This window comes from Eptatretus burgeri, chromosome 16, assembly GCF_056783735.1.
Source record: "Eptatretus burgeri isolate ZD-2024b chromosome 16, Ebu_testis_v1, whole genome shotgun sequence".
Taxonomy (NCBI): domain Eukaryota; kingdom Metazoa; phylum Chordata; class Myxini; order Myxiniformes; family Myxinidae; genus Eptatretus; species Eptatretus burgeri.
This window is the reverse complement of record NC_140976.1, coordinates 4,441,280-4,463,151: the sequence shown is the minus strand read 5'-3', so window position 1 is coordinate 4,463,151 and position 21,872 is coordinate 4,441,280. Positions and strand designations below refer to the sequence as shown.

Sequence of the window (21,872 nt, the reverse complement as noted above, 5' to 3'; positions counted from 1 at the left end):
AAAGTGTGTCTTGACACCATGTCATGGTGGAATCCTCGACGACGACCTTCGGACTTCTGTGTGATATTGATTAAAATGGACCAAATGGTATCGATGGCTGGATTTATGGATGAGCTGTTAGTAACTCTCACCAGCGAGCAGTCTAGCCTGGGTTTGAATCCCGACTCAGCGAAAACCTGTTATCCTGGTGTTTGACAGGCAGGGTACCTAGCCTGGTGTTGACTTAGTGGTTAGGGTGGTGGCTTGGGATCCTGGGGTCCCGAGTTCAATCCCTGTTGGCCGCTAAATTAATACACCAGGGGGTTGACTCAGCCTGTCATCCTTCCGAGGTCGGCAAAATGAGTACCAGTGCGTAATGGTAGAGGGGCACTGCATCAGCGACACAGTCACGCTTCCAAGAAATGATAGCTACCCCAGCAGCTAAGCTGCAATACGCAAGAAGAAGAAGACAGGCAGGGTGATTTATCAGTGTTTGCGTCGTCCCTCGGATAGACATTAAACTAGGCATCCCGTCTGCCAGCATTAGTTGGCAGACGTTAAAGATCCGACGAAGAGTAGGCGAGCTATCAGCGGAACCACGAGCAAACTACAAACTCCAGCCATGATTACCAACTGCAAAAGCAATGGTAAACCACCCGTTGCAATGCTTGAAGTGAGACTTCTTTGGCAGCGGTGAATTAGAATGAGACATCAGGAACAAACCTGTCAGTATTTCCAGCAGAAACCTTTCCATCCTTTTACCACCACATTACATTACACACCAGCAGGCAGTTGATCCATCCTGTAAGATAAACTCATCCATCACATCAGCGAACATCGCAACTCTACGCTAACATGTAAGTATGAATGGCAGCCATAAATCATCTTATCTGATGGTTCCTTGCATAAATGGCACTCGCATAATGTTCCGTGGGACAGGTGCTTGCACAGCCAGGTTGTCCCATCTGTGTGGACCAGCACAATGGGACTGTGCTCGAGGGGATTTGTGGTGGCCGTGGCCCATGGAGTTTGTTCTGCGTCCCTCAACATCCTTCTTAAGGTGATTCTCATACACTCATCATCCTTCGTTAAGTTTTTTTCTCACATTTATTCAGCCTTTTTAAACGTTTTGGATCATTTCAGGGTCATGTAAAACAGAGAGCTCTGCGGTCCAAGCACGTTACAAAACGGAGATGTTTCCCCACAGGTGCTCTTCTCGCACCTGTTCTTCCCTTGTCCCTCCACCGTCCAGCTGTGTGGGGCGCTCATCTCAGCATCCGTCTTGGCCCTCCTTCGGCAAGCTCCAGCACCCTTAGCCATTCCGATGGCTCCCCTGGACCTCCCTCTCATCTCCGCCTGTTTGCCCCTCATCGTGCTGGCAGTCGTACACCCTACACTCACACTGCTAGCTCTGCGATTCTTGTCCTTGCCGACGTACGTGACATTCAAACGATGTACGCCCCTGGCCACAGCATGCCTCAGCTCGCTCGCCTTACCGAGCGTGAGGCACACAGGGGCGGTGGTCTCACGTGGGAGCGCCACTTTAGCTGCTACACTCACGGCAAGTGGGGCTATTATAACTGGTAAGGAGCGGGAGGGAGGGGAATTTTCATTGTTTACCTCCCGTGATAAAGTTTGAAAAATAATCCTATTAAAATGGAATATTATTTATATATTTCAATACAATCTCTTTGGGTAATAGGCACTGTGAGCATTTCATTTATTTCAAAGAATAAACATTGATTCAAAACCCTGTTGCTCAGAGGACACCTGGAAAGCACAGGTTTGAATCCCATATCTTTGAATGTCAGGATGCATTTTTTGGTGCACATCCTTACACAATCAATGAATGAGAAAGAAAAAAAAAATAATTTCAAAGGCCTTGAATATCCCTTGGCGTATAGTCAAGACAATCATTAAAAAGTGGAAGGCATATGGTGCCACAAAGACCCTGCCGAGATCAGGCCGCCTCTCCAAACAGGATGACCAAGCAAGGAGACTGATCAGAGAGGCCACCGAGAGGGCAATGGCAACTTCGAAAGAGCTCCAGGCCTTTATGGCAAAGACTGGTCACTGTATGTATGTGACAACAATATCCCAAGCACTCCACAAGTCTGGACTGTACGGTAGGGTGGCAAGAAGGAAGCCATTACTCAAATGGGACTCAAGGTGGGCTTTTTTGAGGTATGCAAAAAAGATAAGAAAAATACTCCGGAGATTCAGAAGCCATGTGGTAAAACGTTTTGTGCTCTGACGAAACCAAGATGGAACTTTTTGGCCTTAATGCAAAACATTACATTTGGTGCAAACCCAACACAGCACATCATCCAAAGAACACCATCCCGACTGTGAAGCATGGTGGTGGCAGCATCATGTTATGGGGATGTTTCTATCAGCAAGGACTGGAGCACATGTCTGAGGAAAATGGATGGAGCAAAATACAAAAATAATCCAAGAGGAAAACCTGCTACCCTCTGCAAGAAAGCTGAAATTGGGATGGAAGTTCACCTTTCAGAATGACAACAACCCGAAGAACATAGCCAAAGTTACACTCGAGTGGCAAAGGAACAAAAATATAAATTTCCTTGAGTGGTCCACTCAGAGCTCCGACCTAAATCCAATCGAAAATCTGTGGCATGACTTGAAGATTGCTGTCCATCAACAACTTGACTGAGCTTGAACAGTTTTTTTTACAGAAGAATGGGAAAATATTGTCCAATCAAGGTGTACAAAGTTGGTGGAGACCTATCTCAACAGGCTCACAGCTGTAATTACTGTCAAAGGTGTTTCCACCAAGTACTAACTCAGGAGGGTGGGCATTTACCCAAACAAGATATTCTAGTTTTGTATTTTTTATTAATTTTCTGATATTTATAGAAATTGTTTTTCACTTGGAAGTTGTGGGTTACGATGTGTAAATAAAGATGGAAAAAGCCTGATTTAATTCCAAGTTATAAGGGCAACGAAAGGTGAAAATTTTGAAAGAGGTGGTGTAGACTTTCTATCGGCACTGTGTATAATTAATGAATTCGCATGCAGGACTCATGTGAAAAACTCGAGACTCAAACCAGGGCCTTTCCTCTCGCCAACAAAGCATAAGCTCAGCTGCTGAGCCATCGAGAATCAGGAGATTCCCCACAGTCACACTGCAGGCTGCAATGGCAGACTTCTGACATGGCCATCTCCACTCATGGCTCGCAGACTTCCTCTCCTATCGCAGTCAACGTGTGGCCCTAAATGGAGTTCTTTCATCCCCTCTTCCTGTCCAGGCTGGAGTTCCTCAAGGTAGCGTTCTGGGCCCTGTTCTTTTTCTGGTTTTCATCAATGATCTCTCCGACTCTGGAAAATCCTCTCTGGAATCTGGAAAAAAAATATATATATATATATATATCTCTTTGCTGATGACTCCACCCTCTGCCATACCATCGGTCATCCCTCAGACTGGAAAGCAGCAGCTTCTTCGCTCACTGCAGATCTGGATAAAATCACAAACTGGTCCAACATGTGGAACATGTCTTTCAATCCGGACAAATCTCACACTCTCACTATGTCTCTTCGAAAGGACCATGTAGAACCCCCCCCCCTCCCCACCCATCCACTTTCTCAACAATCGTCTGGAAGAAGTCCTTTCTTTCAAGCTTCTGCGTCTCACTATCTGCCATGACCTTTCCTGGGAAAGCCACATTTTAAACCTCGCATCCAAAGCCAGTCGTCGACTGGGAATCCTCCGTCGTGAAAAGTCCTTCCTCGGCCCACCTGAGCTCCTGACCACTTACAAAGCTTTTGTCTGCAGCCTGATGGAGTACTGCTGTCCCCTCTGGGCTGGTGCTCCTGCCTCCCACCTTTCTTGGCTTCACGCTGTAGAAACCAAGGCATTTCGGATCATAGGCATCTCCCGCAATGAGGCTGAGTCTTTGGGCCTCTCACTCAATCACCGTAGGTTGGTCGGTGGTCTTTGTCTTCTACAGTCTCCTCTCCAGCCTCGCCCCCCACTGCTCTCTCTGCGATTTGTCCCCACCACATTTCCGCAGGGCGCTCAAGGTCCGCCAACAACCCCCTTCTTGTAAAACTACCAAAATCACGAATCACTGCTCACCTTCACTCTTTCATTCCTCTTTTTTTCCCGCCTTTGGAATAAACTCCCGAACTCTATTAATTCCCATTCTTCCTTCCAGGCCTTCAAAACAACTGTTCACTACCACCTCTTATCATCCCCCATCCAAATCCTTGATCTTTTCTACCCCCGATAATGCACCCAAGCCCACCTCCTTCAAATTCCCTGCTTTCCTTCCTGAAAGTCCCTGTAATGTCCATCTTGTATTCCCCATGTTCCCCGTCCCATCCCTCTCCCTTCCACAGATCTCCCAATGTCTCTGTTCCCCACTGTTTTGTCCTTCCCACTCCCTCCTCTCGTCTCATGCCCCCCCCCCACCTTGCTGTGCGTTGTGTGTGAGCTCTCACACGAGCCTCGACAATATACAAAAAAAAAAAGAAAATGCCTGCCCAGGCAAACACCAAATGTGTTCACAACCTGGAATGCAATGAATGAATGTGAGATCCCTGTGTATATGTGATTATATATATATATTAATAAGCAAGAATGTGTATATACAGGAATATTCATTTACAAATGCAATTCAACTTCACATAAATCTGTCCTTTTTAAATGTGCATCCAAATGCCACCTTGAGTGCAAAGCAACACTTTAGTGAGCTAGCACAGTGGGCTCGGCTGCACATCCGTCTGACACCGTCCGTTCGTGTTCAGCTATTGGAGATGTGAGTGGTACTCGCGAGGGGTACGTGTGCGGAGTGGCCTGTGTGCTTCTGCACGCATGTTTCCTCGTGGCCATCGAAAAGGTGCACGCGGAGCTCAGTCTGGATCCTCTCTCCATGCAGTATGCCGCCACCGCGTGCTCCGCACCGGTCTTCGCCTTGTTCGTCGTTTCGGCTGGAGACGCCTCGCTCCTCGTGAGCCCTCAGGTACGAATTCCTCGGGTACGTGGCCAGAGGTACTTTTCATCAGTGCTCACAATCTCTCATCCCAGGTACACGAGGGCCAAAAATGATCCAAAGTGACGAGCAGGGTAATTGAAGGAGTTGGACCATAATCACAGTGGTTTGCCTTTTTTAAACAAGCATTCCGATTGGCCCAAACCATACATGCAATTCTTTCACTTGCACTGTGCTGATGTGCTTGATACTCTGTTTCTCATCGTCTTATCTGCACTCGCATATACGAATCAAAGTATTTTCAATGCCTGTTGTTGCCAATACTTTTGAACAAAATGAAAAAAAGACCCTGTACCATTTTAGCTTGAAAGGCCTTTTATGAGGGCCACCAACCAGATTTATAGCAACGCTGCTCCTTTGACACTGGAGATCAACGAGCATGACCACAAAGCCACCTTACTGTCCCGAATGGTCCAAACTCCCTCCCTTCGTTTCCCCCGTTAGAGTTGGGCAGCTCAAGGCAGCGTGGCTGCATTTCTGGGCTCCATCATCCTGGTGGCGTTTCTGTCCTTCACTACGCTGCAATGCACAGTCAGGAACTCCGCGATCACCACCAGCTTTGTGGGTGTCGCCAAGAGCGTCACCATGGCAGCCGTGGGTCTCACGGCTCTCGCAGACGCAAGACCCTCCTTTCTGTACATCTGCGGAGTTATCCTGAGCGCTTTGGGAGGCACCATTTACGCCGTAGCGACGTGGAGGTCAAGGCGGGGTGTGGTTAAACAGACCGAAGGAACAAGTTCACATGAAATCAGAGAAGGTTCGGACTCGGTGTAAGTTTTACGAGTTCCAACCACCAGGACGCAATTGCTGGGATAAATGTACCTTTTTATAATCGAGTCCATGTGATGATGTGATTGTACAGTGTTGCGTTTCGTCACAGGAGCACAAAAACATTCTTCATCTGCTGAATTAATTTTCACAAATGATGATTAACAAAACCAAAATGTATTTTTTAATAAAATAACTCGATGATAATTACCATATATTACAAACTGAGAAATGAACGATTGTACAAATGCACAGCATTCCCAAATTGTACTCTTACTTCTTTCCCCTTCGTCCCTTGCCGGCCTTCCCTCTGGCACTCGCCACCCGACGGGGCCCTGCCGCCCGACCTTTGCCGACCTTTCCCTTTACTCTGTCCTTACCCCTTCCCTTACTCTTACCCTTCCCCTTCCCTTGATTTCTGTGGCCATGTCGTGCATCCGGCTTCACTCCTGCCTTACTCCTCCGCTCACTCTTGCTACCATTTTTCCTCTTCCCACCTCGTTTCTCCTTTTCCGTGGCAGCTTCTTGCTCCTCTTCGAGGACGTGTTTGTTCACGGCCTGCAGGTAAACGTGAAAAACCCCACCTCATAAAATTCCCTCAAGCCACTTTTAAAGTTCCATTGCAGGAAGGGATCGGGACTGACGTGTGTCATGCAAGCATACTTTTGGGGTCGGCATAACATATCCAAGCAGGCACGTGTCCAATCAACTTGCTCAAACAACGTGTTCGTACCTTCGTCACGTCCAACTTGGGCACCTTGTTGGACATCTTCGACAGGATGCCGAGCTGCCACTCCTTTTCGTGCAAAAAGTCCCCGATCAGGGGTTCAAACTGCGAGCAACCACGGAGGACCACCTTCAACTGGAGCAATCAAGCTCGTGTGGTTTGAATATCCAAGCACATCAAAGGGGTTCAAGAAATGCTTAACGAGTAAGAACAGTTTGAATACATACAAAGTGAGCAAAGCTCTCGGGCAGGTCTTACCTTCCGCTTCTTCCTTGTGCTGCGAGGCTTCTCCTTTGGCTGGAAAACGACAAAAAATAAATAAATAAAAAAGAGCAAGGTTCAGGTTTGGGACAACAGCAGACCATTGTGATGCCTCTGATAAACCCAGTGCACCAGTCATCCATCAAGGGGATACTTGCAGATAGACCGGGGCCTCCACTGTGACACCTGTAATATTGGACAACCATACAACTCAATTTCCAGTCTATCCTTTCTTTCCGCCAAATGGTTCTTACCAGAGATTCTTGAAACTTTCCAACAGATGCCGTCGCTCGTTTCGCCAAGGACATGGCTGTTCCCAGCTGCAAATATGAACACACCTGTAAATACACTCCACCTCATCACCCCCCCCCCCACCCCAAGGTCATATTATGTTCACGACCCTACTCCCTCATATCCCCCCGACCCCTCCCTCGTCTTAGCATGCATGCTCCTTGCTCTACTCTCATCCACCTGTGATCCTTGTCCCTCCTCCTCACCCCCACTTTCACCAACATAAAAAATAACCACTCAAACAAATAAAAACACAGGTGAGGAAAATAAAAATTCCATCAGCATATTATTCACCTCTTGTTTGCTTGGATCATCTTTGGTGGGCAGTCCGACACCAGGAACTGCAACCAGAAAAGGGGACCTTTAAACTTTCAACTTGTAGGTGCGAGCGGTTGTGTGCGCTCGCAATCATGGTGCTGCTTTCACATCGGGGTCCTCACTCAGTACACATTGCTCAAATTACCCAATCACAAACACTCATTCTTCAGCTACATCCCCTGCACTGAAACTATTGATCCCCCATTAATCCACCCAAGCCCACCTCCTTCAAATTCCCTGCTTTCCTTCCTGAAAGTCCCTGTAATGTCCATCTTGTATTCCCCATGTTCCCCACCCCATCCCTCTCCCTTCCACAGATCTCCTAATGTCTCTGTTCCCCACTGTTTTGTCCTTTCCACTCCCACCCCTCTTGTCTCATGCCCCCCCTTGCTGTGTGTTGTGTGTTAGCTCTCATACGAGCCTCGACAAGGTATCCAAAAAAAAAAAATAACTGGTTGGTGATAAACATTCACGGTCTTACCGTTACAAACAACAGGGTGCACAACATGAGCTCGGATGTGGTCACTCGCTTTACCCAAACCGTCGACAAAACAGTGGCGGACAAAAGTCGGCAATCCAAAGTGCGTAACCTTTCAACTTGCGGCTGCGAGCGATGTTACAAAGCCTCTTGAACTCGTTTCGTGCAATTCGCTCTTTCTTTGCCGCTTTCAGCTTTGCAAATTGGTCTTCGTAAGGGTCTGCATGGATCATTTTGGGGACAGAAGAGAAGATACGATGAAACCGCAACCGGGTGCACAATACACCGAGCTGAAACAGTGCAGGCTGTGGGACTCGAGGGGAAACAAAACAAAACAAACAATTGTTTTAAAAAGCAAAGAAAGCCATGTGATCCAAACGTATCGCGGTGTGACAAACCGGCATTGTTGGGGACTTCAATGAGCCAATCGCGCCCTTTATCATTGGCTCGCTTGTAACCCCAGCGCGGCCTCCATTCCTGTGGAATAAATCGCCGTGGTGTTTGGAGAGGTTCAAATGGCCACCGCGCTTGACGGTCACTAATCAGAAGCCAAACGATCCGAACAAAGATTAAAGACACAGACACTTCGAAATGATCGACCACTAATCTTCGAGTACGGGCATGAAAAGTCAAAGCGATAGTGTCATAACCGCTGTCCAAAGGTGGTGCACAGCTTCGAACATGTGGATGAACAGGAATGGGTAGACGCGTACCACACTAGTAAGAATAAGTGGAGGACAGGAATCCCACCTTCAGCTGTTCATCCCAAACCTTCTTGCTCTTCTTACGATTTTTGATGCGTTTAAGTTTGGCAAACTGCTCCCAGCGTGTCAGAGGCTTTGCCTTCGGGACCTGGTGGGCACAACACAGTCGAAGAGACACAGAGGGGCTTGTTTATTGGCTCAACTCAAGCTTGACATGCTTGGTGAGGTGGAGGCCCATGCTGTCTATACACTGCTTGCCAAGTTGAAGCAGTTTCTCCCATTTATAAATGGTATCCTAATAAACATCCCATTATGCTCAAAGGATCTGTTAATGTGTCAATATGTACACCAAACATAGACCCTCATCCTTCGTGTCAAGATGGCCGATCACTGACCGGCTTCTCCCGTGGGATGGGGGTCTTGCCCTCGGGAAGCTGAAATGCACAGACCGGAATCACCGTACTGAGTGTTGCGGAAAGTCTGTCGGCTCCTCATGCGATAGCATTACACACTTTTGGACAAGAGTATGTAAATAATTTGCAAATTCATCAACATACGTTGCATCCCTAATACTTTCAAAGCTCCTGTGCACACGTGGACATTGAAGGTATAACAGAAAAGGAAAAAAAAAAAACACTATCCATTAAAACTACGGACCACGATGATGAGCACTCGAGCCATAAACCCTCGGCAGCAAGCCTCAAGTATCAAAAACAAACAAACAAACATTACCTTCGCGATGACGACGCCATCCACATTCTCAGTTGGAAGTGACCATATGTGGTTGATAAGAAGCTGAGCGTTGTCTCGAGTTACGTTCTTCAAGTAACCTTCACGATCCAGTCTGCATAGTAGAAAGGCATGCATGGAGGAAATGAAAGACTTAATTGCAACATCAAATAGCAGGACATTCATAACGACCTGACGGAAGACAAACATGGTTGTACATCTTGACTGCCTCATTCTCGTTCAGATATCAAACTTCCCTGCACGCTGATAAAGGCTGAACAGATGTGCACAAGTTGCGGGAATGTGAGAGCGAATAAAGAGTGAGCACATTGTTCAAACAAAACCAGAATGTTTACTTCATGGTGGTTGCAGGATGTATGTACCTTGGTTTGAAGTCAATATACAGAACTCTATGCCTGGTGTTGGCTTAATGGTTAGGGTGGTGGGCTTGGGATCCGAGGATCCCGAGTTCAAATCCCACTCGGCTGTTGAATTAATTGAATTAATAGCAGGTGGGGTTGACTCTGCCTGTCATCCTTCTGAGATCAGCAAAATGAGTGCCAGCATGCTGGTATCCTGTGTCGGAGTGGCGACCAATAGCCAAGGAGACCGCTTTGGCAGCACCAACGCTCTGCACAGAGTATGGTCCCAATGGATGGATGGATACAGAACTCTGTTGGAAGGGAAGAAGTTTCTTCTTCTTCTTCTTTCTTATTTTATTTTATTTTTAAGATTGCTTTGTGGAGAAATTGTATCTCCTCCTGAAAGGAAATTTTCAGGTGGGTGCTGAATCGATGCTCGAGTACAGGTGTGTGCGCAACGTGTGTTCGAGTACAGGTAGGTACTCAATGCAAGCACAGGTGGGTACTGAGCAATGTGAAACCAGATTCATTTATCATCACTTCGTTAATCGAGTCCTCGTGGTGCTCTGCCCGAAGGAAGGTTCAGCGTTTCCGGAGTCACGTGGCTAGTACTGAATTGGTGGCTTGCCATTGCCTTCCAGCGATAATAATCAAAGAAGGAATTTGTAATTTGTTAGGGAGAGAGAGACACCATGGGATCTCCAATATCCATTTGCGAGCGCTGCTTGATGGGACAACCTGGTTCACGACCTCCCGAGGGACGGAGTGCATTGTGATGCAACTCTTGCCTGCGAAACACCAATCTGATTGACTGGACACGCGTGGAGTAGTAAGGTAATTTTTCTCGTCTGTCTGGCTGCCTGGCAGTCAAACAAAATTTAAAATCATTCCAAACATGAAACTTACTGTGTTTAAGGATGTCGAAAAGGACACTGGAGAAGACAGCGGTAAACCTTGGAAAGAGAACACCGCATACATTTGAACACTGCAGAATACAATTCGTCTTGTTTGCACTTCCAATAAAAAAAAAACTAAATAAAAAAACAAAAAACTTCGCTTTTGCAGGATTGGGAGAAAACTTTATACAAAATTTCCATCAATCAAATGTGCTGCTCGCACTCCACATTGGGGAATATCGAGATTCACACAAAACGGCAGCTCGTAGGGAGTCGTGGCCGTGCTTTGAACCGCAAAGTACGGGGATTTAAAAACCCCGTCCATGTGCTATTCTCAACACTGCACGCGGTAAGGTGTTCTACGAACTCTCTGGTTCATCAACAACCTCAAGCCTCCCTGAAAATCTAGATTTATACAATACTAGACGAACCCGTTGGGTTCCCGTTGTGACAGCGGTTGATGACAAAATCATTTCAAAAGTAAAAATATAGCTCCAGCGAACTATACCACTGAGGTTGTTTGCATTGATCAAATAATCCTGAAGAGTACTTGACTGAATCGGGAATTGATTTTTTCATAATTTTTTTTGTTGCCAGATTTGAACGAAACTTGATATTGCGTGTCAATGTGAAAAAAAAAACTAGCATCCGTTGAAGACAAAGTCTTCGATATCCCCCGCCATGGTAAATGAGGATTAACAAACTTATATTCCCTAAGCGTGTGCAATATGTATGTGAAGTTTCCCCTTGATCTGACCATCCGTTCTGGAGAAGAAGATGTTTGAAGGTTTGAGGGTAAATTCAATATGGCCGCCAAACCATGTGACCAATCAATTAGAAATTAACAAACTTCTGAAAGGATGTCTTGGGGAAAGTGAATGTGAAATTTTTCCTCAATCTGTCCAGCCGTTCTGGAGAAGAAGATTTTTAAAATTTATTAATTTTCAATCCAAGATGGCTGACGAACCATGTGACCTATGACATCATAAATTTAGATTCTGCCTCCAATCCTCCAGTGGAATACGTGTGTGAAGTTTCGTGTTAATCGGATGAGGTGTGTTTTTCTATCCAAGATGGCCACCAAACCATGTGACTTGTGACATCATATTTTTTTACTATGTATGCAGACATGATGGAAGATGATAGTCGCAAATTTTCGCTTCGTTAGGTTATGTGATTCCAGAGAAAACATTATTTAATATTTTTCTTGAATCCAACATGGCTGCCAAACCATGTGACCTATCAATAAGAAAATATCAAAAGGCACCAGTTCACCACTTGCTTGATATGTGTACCAAATTTCGTAAATATATCTTGAGGGGATTTGTAGTTAAGCTCCGGAAACGAAATGTGACAGACGGACGGATGGACGGAACCCATTTCTATATCCCCCGCCAACTTCGTTGGTTGGCGGGGGATAAAAAGCCTACAGCTGAGGTCTATGCGATAATGTACACACAATCATGCACTTAACCAGCAATTCCACTTAATGAGACAAGGTGCCACAGACTTCCATACAAAACCCAAGGAAAAGAAATAGGGCTCGTGACCTTTAATGGTATTCAGAGCCGGGATGACCGAAGGACTCCAAGAGACCGGGCTGGTTACCTGGCCGCCCCATGGTGGCGACTCGACGGTCTTCGGGTCGGCGACCCCTGTGTCTCTGTTCCACCTGGGGTGTCGCAAAACGCACCAGTCGCTTGAGCGGCTTGAGCAGCTTGGCGGGCAGCTCTCCTTGGTCGCTTGGCCTTCCCCGCGGCCTGGTCGATCGGGCTTGGCCGACGACACTTCAGAAGAGCGAACGGGCCTTGCTCTCTTAGAGTTGATGCTCTTTTAGGACCCGTTCACTCCTCAGCGCTGCGCAAAGCTCTCAGGACCGTCTGTCCGGACCGCGACGCAGCTTGCTCGACCCCGACTCTCCATGCTCAACTGGCCCACTGAACCGAACCACTTGACTTCTGCCGTTGCGTCTCGATCCCGCCCAACTTGCTGTTTCGATGCGACTCTGCCCTTTTTATCGGGTGGGGGTGCCCGCTCTTCGAACTTTCACCCGAGGCTGGCTCCACCTACTTTCACCTCTGCCCTTTCACCCCTGGTGGAAACCCCATTTCTGATTGGCCAGTCCTTTCCAAGGCAGACCTCATCTTGATCCGAATATGCAAATCAGCCGCTTCGCGGCTTGTTTGCACACGGGCGGTGGAATGCGGCTTCCAATGCGGCACGGCGTGTCCGTGTCAACGGCATTTTGCCGCTGTTGCTGAGGAGGGCGTGATGGTGTTCTCGATGTTGATGGCGCTGTCGAGAAGATGGCAGTGTTGTGGAGTTGATGGCGTTGTTGAGATGTTGGTGGTATTGTGGAGATGACGGCGTTGTTGAGATGTTGTTGAAAATAAAAGACAGAAAAGAATAACGGCCCTCAAAGATTCACAGCCCGACACACGAACAAGACCCGTTATACATCGGTGGGGGAAGCTAACCTGAAACACATACTTATCGAAATAACTGATCGCTGCGGAACCTGAATGGTGTTCTGTGAATTTCCACAACCGTAACACGACTCCTCCCCTTTTTACAGACTCGTCCCGAGTCATCAAATTTTTGTGTGCTTTCATGTGCAAGTTCTCCCCTAATACGTTTTACCTACGGATCCCTGAGTGCGGCATTTTGTGTATCCGTGTCCCAAAAATAAAAACGTCTTCGATATCCCCCACCATAGTAAATGAGGATTAACAAACTTACGTGTGCAATATGTATGTGAAGTTTCCCCTTGATCTGACCAGCTGTTCTGGAGAAAATGTTTGAAGGTTTTAGGGTAAATTCAATATGGCCACCAAACCATGTGACCAATCAATTAGAAATTAACAAACTTCTGAAAGGATGTCTTGGGGAAAGTGAATGTGAAATTTTGCCTCAATCTGTCCAGCCGTTCTGGAAAAGAAGATTTTTAAAATTTATCAATTTATAATTTAAGATGGCTGACGAACCATGTGACCTATAACATCATAAATTTACATTCTGCTTCCAATCCTCCAGTGGAATACGTTTGTGAAGTTTTGTGTTAATCGGATGAGGTGTGTTTTCTATCCAAGATGGCCCCCAAACCATGTGACTTGTGACGTCATGATTTTAAAAATGTATGCAGACATGATGGAAGATGACAGTTGCAAATTTTCACTTCGTTAGGTTATGTGATTCCAGAGAAAACATTATTTAATATTTTTCTTGAATCCAACATGGCTGCCAAACCATGTGACTTGTCAATTAGAAAATATCAAAAGGCACCAGTTCACCACTTGCTTGATATGTGTACCAAATTTCGTAAATATATCTTGAGGGGATTTGTAGTTAAGCTCCGGAAACAAAATGTGACGGACGGACAGACGGACGGATGGACGGAACCCATTTCTATATCCCCCGCCAACTTCGTTGGTTGGCGGGGGATAATAAAAAGGATAGCTCCAGCGAACTATACCGCTGAGGTTGTTTACATTGATCAAATTCTCCCGAAGAGTACTTGACTGAATTGGGAATTGATTTTTTAATAATTTTTTTCGTTGCCAGATTTTAACGAAACTTGATACTGCACACCGCAGGAGAATGGTGAGTAATGTGGGCCAAAACATTTTGCGCTATCATGTACCGTTTTGGCTGTATTTCGGGAACATACACACACACACACATATATATATATATATATATATATATATATATATATATATATATATATACATATATATATACATATATACATATATATACATATATATACATATATATACACACACAAGATGAGAGTTTTAGTAATATATAGATATCTATGTAAAGAATGTGCAGAATGTAGAATATTCGAGTCCAAATCAAATTTTGGTTTATCATGGGAATGATAATATATGAGTCAGCTAATCAATGATTAAGGACGATCCCTTAATATTTAACAGAGTTAACTGATTTAAAAAATATATATATGTTAACTTTCTCCAATTTACTCTTGGTTCCAAAGTGTATGGAGTCCCAGTTTTGGCAGAGTGTAAACCCTGTTTGTTTATATAACCAGTGGGCTTGTTGGTTCATTGGACCAAATGTTCGTTGGTCTTCACGGTCTTGTAGGATACCTGCCTGCCGTACTGCTTGAGCATTAGGTTGCGATTCACGAAGCCCAGATTAGCTTGAGCCGGGGTGGGAATGATACGCTCGTTAGTATTAATGCCAAGGTATACCAATATTATTATTGTTGTTTATATTATCAGTAATAATATATGCTTTGTTCCAATGTTATCATTACCCTCGCCAAATGAGAGGGTATTGCATTTGAATCCGTTTGTTAATTGCCGGAATCCTTCAGATTTCGGGAATTATGTTGGTCGGTTGTGTGTGTGTCATTCTGTGTGTCTGTCTGTTTGTTTGTGTGTTTGTTTACCCTGTAGCAGCCATACCGTTTTAGCGATCATGACCAAACTGGGTACAGACGTCGGCCATGGTCCAACTTAGACGCTTGTCGTTTTTGGTGAATCTAGGTCAAAGGTCAAGGTCACCAAAAAACCGAAATTCTTATTTTCGCAATAACGTCCGCTAAAATGGTCGTATCGACTTCAAACCAAATCCAAAATGTGCATCTTTCAATTCTCATCCAACCATATGTCTCATTGGGGTGTCACACCAACACCCTTCTTCGCGGTCGGGGGTCGAATGTCAGGGGGGGGGAATGTCAGGGGTCAAGTCAAAAATTTCAAATTGCGATAAAAACGCCATTTCAAGTCCGATTGACTTCCAAGTTATGATCATGACCAAACTAAGTGCTATAACTCACTAAACAGTAGCACTATCGACTTGTAAGAACCAAATTGATTTCCAGGTTTTTGTTTTTTCAAAGATCATGGAGATATGACAAAGTTATTCCGGCAATTCCTTGCTCGACGAGCAATTTCATGTGTTTGTTTGTCCGCACAGAACGTGAAAGCAGGTTTTTCTCTGCAAACGCATGTCAGATAGTCAACAAGAAATTTTCACCGTAGGAGTAACTACTCATGAAGAATGATTTAATGATAATTATGACGTCATAGTGTTGTGGAATTAGTCGAACCTCCAGTGGAATCGAACCTCACTCCAGTAACTCCAGTCCCAATGAGAGTTGAATCATTTATTTGTGTACACAGGAAGAGGCAAGCGAACAAAGAAACACCGAGATGAGCCCCGTACACCTCCCTCTCGCAGAGTTCTGTTCACAAGCCGAGCTTTTTATCGCAAAATTATTCGCATAGATATGAGCAAAGAGGGGAAGGGGTAGTACATGTTATCTTCGCAAAACTACACATCACTCAATGTTCTTCAGTCTCTCCATTAGCAGAACACCATATACGGTTTGTGTGAGAGCATGAGAATTAATCTCACACTCATGACAAGAGAGCAGGCTCCCTCGCTGAGAGAATCTGGTGAGCAGGATCAGCGTCAGGAAAATGAGCCACATGTCCATATAGCCACAGCAGACACGCACGGACTATGCAGGTAACGAATCTCATTTGAGTCTCTCTCAGCAACCGCTCGTTGGACAGAAAGTCCGAACAGCGATAGCCAAGGATTCTCTGAAGAGACCTGGTACCAAAGGAATTAAGTCTCCATCACAGAGCCCTAGTTAGAGTCCAAGACACATCCATAGAGCAAGACTGGAATCGCCAAGGACCTGAAGACTCGGACTTTCATAGTCCTGCACAGGTACCGACAGCACCATACCCCATGATCCATTGAATCCATGACTCCCCAGCACCGACCCAGACGTTTATTGAATTCTGGCTCACAGCCAGTGGAGACATGAATATCACTGCCAAGGGAAGTGAATCTCTCCGTGACCTCAACATCCTCACCACAAACAGGTACAGACAGGATAGCAGCATCCAAGATGTCATTGAAACCTTGGATCTTAGTTTTGACCCAGGAAACCCGTAATCCCAGCGGTTCTGACTCCTCATTCAGCACCTCGAGGGCCCCCAAAAGGATATTTAGAGTCTCCGCAAAGATGACTGCATAATCTGGGAAATCAAGGTCAGATCTTGGCATTCCCAATCAATGCACTGCAACTTGATCCCTCCGACATCCTCCCCAGAATCCAGTCCATACAAGTGCTGAAAAGTGTGGGGGCCAGTACACACCCCTTACGAACTCCAGTAACAACTGGAAATAAGTCAGAGATGACAACACCACATAGCACAGCACTCTCAGTACCAGAGCGCAATTCAGACATCAGATTGATCAGTTTGGGTGGCACCCCACTAAGACCAAGAATCCTCCAGAGGACATCCTGATTCACTGAATCAAACGCTTTACAGAGATCAATAGAGGCTGCAAGCAGCCCCTGCTGAAACGCTCGTCTGCGTTCGGTGAGGACACGAAGAGCAAGGATACAGTTAATCGTTGACCTCTTTGGTGTCAAGCATGACTGCTGTGGGCGATGGTGCTCAAGCAGATGGTGGCGAACCCTATCAAGAATAATCTGAGCAAAGACCTTGCCCAGCACTGAGAGCAGCGTCACCCCTCAGTGGTTGTTGCAGTCCTGGCAATCACCCTTCCCTTTCCAGAGAGGGACAACAAGGCCCCTCTTCCAATCAGTTGGGATGAAGCCTGTGTTCCAGGCAGAGCACAGACAGAATTGCACGCAACGACACAAGTGCAGCATTTCCACCAGCCTTGAGAAGTTCATCATGGATGCCACAGATCCCAGGAGCTTTACCCCCATTTCCACCGGTTCACCGCAGTCTGTGTCCACAAATGACGGTGGACCATAGTTGATTGGAGGGTCAGCAATAGGGATAGTAACACCCCGACATCCAATGCAACAGCTGGTGGATCAGCCTGGCACAGCCCCTCAAAGTAACTGGCCCAGTGGGCCTTCACTTCGGACTCCTCTGTCAAGAGCCCACCGCCCTCTGCTCTAACTGCAGTACACGGAGGGATGGGCTTGGAGGAACGCAATGCTTGAATTCCCCTGTAATCAGGACGAGAATAACTTGACCACCAGTAATGGTCTACCCCTTAACAGATTCTTAGCGCACGTACAGTTTTATTCCTCAACTGCCTGAACAGCTCAGCTCTGCCATTCAGCCTGGCCCTGCGACTGGTCAATGGTATCCAGTGTCCCTTGAGAGACAAAATTATTCTTCGCCCTCCGGTGAGTTTCAAGATATCTACCAGCAACATCAAGGTTGGTGGTCTTGAAGGTACGCCACAATTCTTCAGGATTCACCAAAACACTTAGACCCTCCCAAATCCCCACTCAGCCTGTTGACAAACTCCTCAGCTACCCTCTCATCCTTGAGCTTGCCAACATCCAACCTAAGATGGGATGGTACCATTCTCCTGGATTTAAGCTGAAACTTCAGAGATGCCACAACAAGTCTCTGGTTGGTATTGAGGAACGGAGCACTCCGGTAGACCTTGCAGTTCTGGATCATCTGCTCGTGACCATCAACGAGCACATGGTCAATCTCCTTTGCCGCTGCACCAGCGCTGGAATACCAACTCCATCAATGAGCCTGTGGGCACTGAAACCATGATCCAGCTACCCTAAGCCACATGAACCAACCAGCCGTTGGCTCACAAGGAGCTCCTCCGCCCTTTGACAGGTTTTGTTCTTAATCCTGCTGGGTGTCCACATCATGCACCCTCCTCACCAAGAAACTTGGTGGGGGAGACGGTTTAGTCGCCGACAACCTGACCATGAAACAGGTCAGTACAGGTCTACATGGAACCTGCAGCAAGTGTCAGATCGAATCTGGCCTGACCATAATGGGGCATGTAGTCTATCAACTGCTACTGACAATGCAGGGTCTATCAGCTACGACTGACAATCTAGTAGTGATGGGGAAACATGTTTTAAATTTTATCCTAATCGGACGTATGGTCTGGCAGTCAGAATTAGTAATTTTTTGATAAGGGTTCTTTTTTTTCTATTTTTTTGAAAAAGACTCACTTGGCTGTGCCTGGATGGGTTTGCGGGTCGAGGAGTAGCAGCTGAAATACAAATCATATCCAGGTTCCTCCTAATGACTTCATCTTCGCTTTTTGCTTGTTTGGGTTCCTTCTGATGACTCCAATGCAGGACTGTACATATGGTCTTCCATTTGATTTGAATTTAATTTATTTTAATCCCATTCTGAATTCAATTGAATTTAAAAAAAAATTCTAAACGTCATGGGTCAGGGTCAGGGTCAGGTGTCCAATCAAAGTGGGACGTCTTGGTACCCGGTCATCAATGACAGCAGTTAGAAAGTGGCAGGTGTAATTATGTCTATTATTACCTCCACCACCGAAGGTGAAGAAGGTTATGTTTTCACCCCTTGCTGTCTGTCTGTCTGTGTGCAGGATATCTCAAAATTTTGTGAACAGATCCGGATGAAATTTTGTGGACAGGTTTGGTGTCTGACGAGGACGAACCGATTCGATTTTGGTGAAGATTTGGATACGGATCGAACTACTAGAATTTTTAAAGTGATTCTTCACCATCGAGGGATCGGGCCAAAAGCGATAGAGTTCTGGAGCATGACGTTTCAAAAATGTATTGGGTCCGATATGTTCTCATGGATCAGGAAGTACTTGGAGGTGGTGTGTGCTCTACCGAGTGCCCTTCTAGTTAATGATGTGTTAAACACAGCGGTACACAAAACAAGTCCTGGTGAGGGTGTGCAATCTCTGACTGTTCTTTTTGTTATTTATTTCCTTATTTAGAGTGCCATGGTGTGGAAAAAATATATATATTGGAGCTGCTTTATACGCCTCAACACGGTGTGTGTTTAAAACATGGGAATTCGTCCGGGTTTGTTGTATGAGCCTCATCAACTCAGAAGATCATGACAATCATTTTAGTAAATCACATTCCACATCAGAACGCTCCAGCACAACTCCAAAACTAGAGGGGGAGCACTCGGTAGAGTGCAAAACCTCCGCCGCCAATACTGCTAGGTCACTCAAGTGAACCTGATATCCTATTCATTCAATTTGACGTCAACAGTGCTCACAGAGTTATAGTTTACAACTTTCACTTTTACTTTTAACTTTTACATACTCAATTCATTCGTCATAACTAGATTCCTTGAGACAGAAATTGATTTCACGTGGGTATATCCACCTGAAGTTCGAAAATCAGCCGCAATTATAATTTTGGCATGTTTTTTTTTTTGTTGGAAATCACTTATAATATGTAGATATACAAAAAAAAAAAAAATAATCGAAATTTTGTTGAAAAAAAATTTGCAAACTTTTTTTTCTGTAACAATTTTTTTTTTTGGGGGGGGGGGGTGTTGGAAATCACTTAAAACATGTAGAAATGCAAAAAAAAAAAAAATTCAAATATTTTTTCAAATTGACCGCCATAGCGGCCATATTGGATTTTGGACCAAGTCCAAAATCTAATAGCGTGATCCTTGGACCAGACCAAATCCCCCCACCAAGTTTCGTCGAAATCCATCGAGGAGTTTTTCCGTAATACTGTTCACAAACAAACAAACAAACAAGCAGTCATAGACTGGTACTTACGAAGTCGTCAACTTGACCTCTGACCTTGTCTAATAAAAGCTGTCTCTAGAGAAGGTAGCGACGCAAACCAGAAGTTTATACGATGATTCTGTACCAAACCATCAAAAATCGTAACGTCGACCGAAGCAAAAATCTCCATTTCTCCACGCAATTATTTTATATTATTTTATCAAAGTCACAAAACCGTAATATTCGGCCATCCACCAACAATCTTTACATAATCCGACGGCTCATCGAGTCAGGCATGCGACGATAACCTTTATTGGGATAAAAAATGAGTTTTAAACACCATCTTTATCGAAAACACCGTCAGCGCGCACATGCAAAACCACACGTGACTCAACGACGCGTCTGCTGGAGCGCACTGCACCACGTGACGACCCGTGACGCACGAGTGAAATATTTTTTATACAATCTTAAAACGTCTCCAAAACATCCGATTTTTACCAGAATTTCGACAAACGAGTTTTAAGCGATCGCAAAAACCGAAGACAAAATTAAAATCGAAGTTAAAACGAACTCGTAACGTCGAGCGAAGCAAAAATACTCCATTTCTCCACATGAATTTACGGAATTATGTTTGACCTCACTGTGACCTTGACCTTTGACCGATTTTGACCAAAATCTAATCGGCACTAGCCATCACCCTGAATCACGTGGTGTAATTTGACATTGGGAGCTTCTTCCGTTCTCGAGTTATCGTGCCAACAAACAAACAAACAAACAAACAAACAAACAGAAACGGAAGTCATCAATATACTTACGAAATCTTTCGATTTCGTAAGTAACAAACAAACAAACAAACAGAGGACGGAAGTTAGCAATATGATTTCGTAAGTAACAAACAAACAGAAAGGGGTGAAAACAGTGACCTCCGATCTTCGATGGTGGAGGTTAAAAAGATAACAGACACAGAGACACAGACACGTCCACATACATACACAGACACGTACACATACAGACACGTACACATACAGACACAGACACGTACACATACCTACACAGACACACAAACACGTACAGACACAGACACAGAGACACACACACACACACACACGCACGTACACACAGAGAGACACACACACACAAACACGTACACATAGCTAGACACACACAGAGCAGAAGTATAGTACGATTTCACAAAAGTTTGAGGGAGTCGTTCAGTGACACACGTGACACACGTGACACATCATCATCATCATCATCATTATCATCATCCTGTAATAATGGTTCAAACAAAGTGTCCCGTACTCCGTACAAACCTCACTAGTTAAACCATCACCGACATTAACCACGTTTTACAAACACAAACTGTACGAACCACGTGTGGAGGACGAACAACAAAAAGGAGACAATCACCTGAACTCGGTTTCGTTCAACGGGTTCGGGTCGATGGCCAAAAGGTTCCCGGAGTCAAAGTGTAACTCGAGCGGTTTCTCCACAGTTACCGAGCGCTTTGCTTCTTCCTCGGCCGCCTCAGCTTGCGCCAACAGAGCGTCCAACTGAGTCGCCATGACGGTGGACGTCGAGCGACCACCCGCCGGCCACGTGTTTGGTGTTTGTGGATAATAATTGTGTGTTTTACGTGAATACTGATCCCTGTTCTCCACACACAGAGTCATGTTTGTTTGTTTTTGTTCGCGCGTTTTATTCATTAATAAAATACAATCCGCAAGAAGGGGAGGAAAATACTAGCCGAGCTGAACAAAAGTGTGAACATACACCACCAGTTGTTTTGCGCTGACGTACGTCTCGATGCTCGAATTAATCGTTTTATTCACGTAATCTAGTCATATCTAATATAAACTTTCCCAGTTTATCAATC

At 45.3% G+C, this 21,872-nt stretch overlaps 2 protein-coding genes across 3 annotated transcripts; one reads left to right on the top strand and one right to left on the bottom strand.

Annotated features, from left to right (window-relative positions):
* Window positions 1-94: 94 nt before the first annotated feature.
* Window positions 95-5,974, top strand: SLC35D3 (solute carrier family 35 member D3). Its single transcript, XM_085860215.1, has 4 exons — window positions 95-1,039; window positions 1,187-1,562; window positions 4,747-4,961; window positions 5,436-5,974. Exons 1-4 carry the CDS (start codon window positions 962-964, stop codon window positions 5,763-5,765), a joined length of 999 nt encoding a protein of 332 aa, XP_085716341.1. The 5' UTR covers window positions 95-961; the 3' UTR covers window positions 5,766-5,974.
* On the bottom strand, window positions 5,796-21,624 carry RRS1 (regulator of ribosome synthesis 1). Of its 2 annotated transcripts, XM_085860213.1 has the most exons (11): window positions 21,407-21,624; window positions 9,271-9,382; window positions 8,934-8,972; window positions 8,585-8,686; window positions 8,233-8,311; window positions 7,947-8,054; window positions 7,333-7,379; window positions 7,002-7,067; window positions 6,745-6,783; window positions 6,493-6,591; window positions 5,796-6,317 (listed from the first exon to the last, which is right to left on the bottom strand). In XM_085860213.1, exons 1-11 carry the CDS (start codon window positions 21,559-21,561, stop codon window positions 6,033-6,035), a joined length of 1,131 nt encoding a protein of 376 aa, XP_085716339.1. In that variant the 5' UTR covers window positions 21,562-21,624; the 3' UTR covers window positions 5,796-6,032. The 2 variants fall into 2 exon arrangements, with proteins under 2 accessions (XP_085716339.1, XP_085716340.1); XM_085860214.1 differs by lacking the exon at window positions 8,934-8,972.
* Window positions 21,625-21,872: the final 248 nt, after the last annotated feature.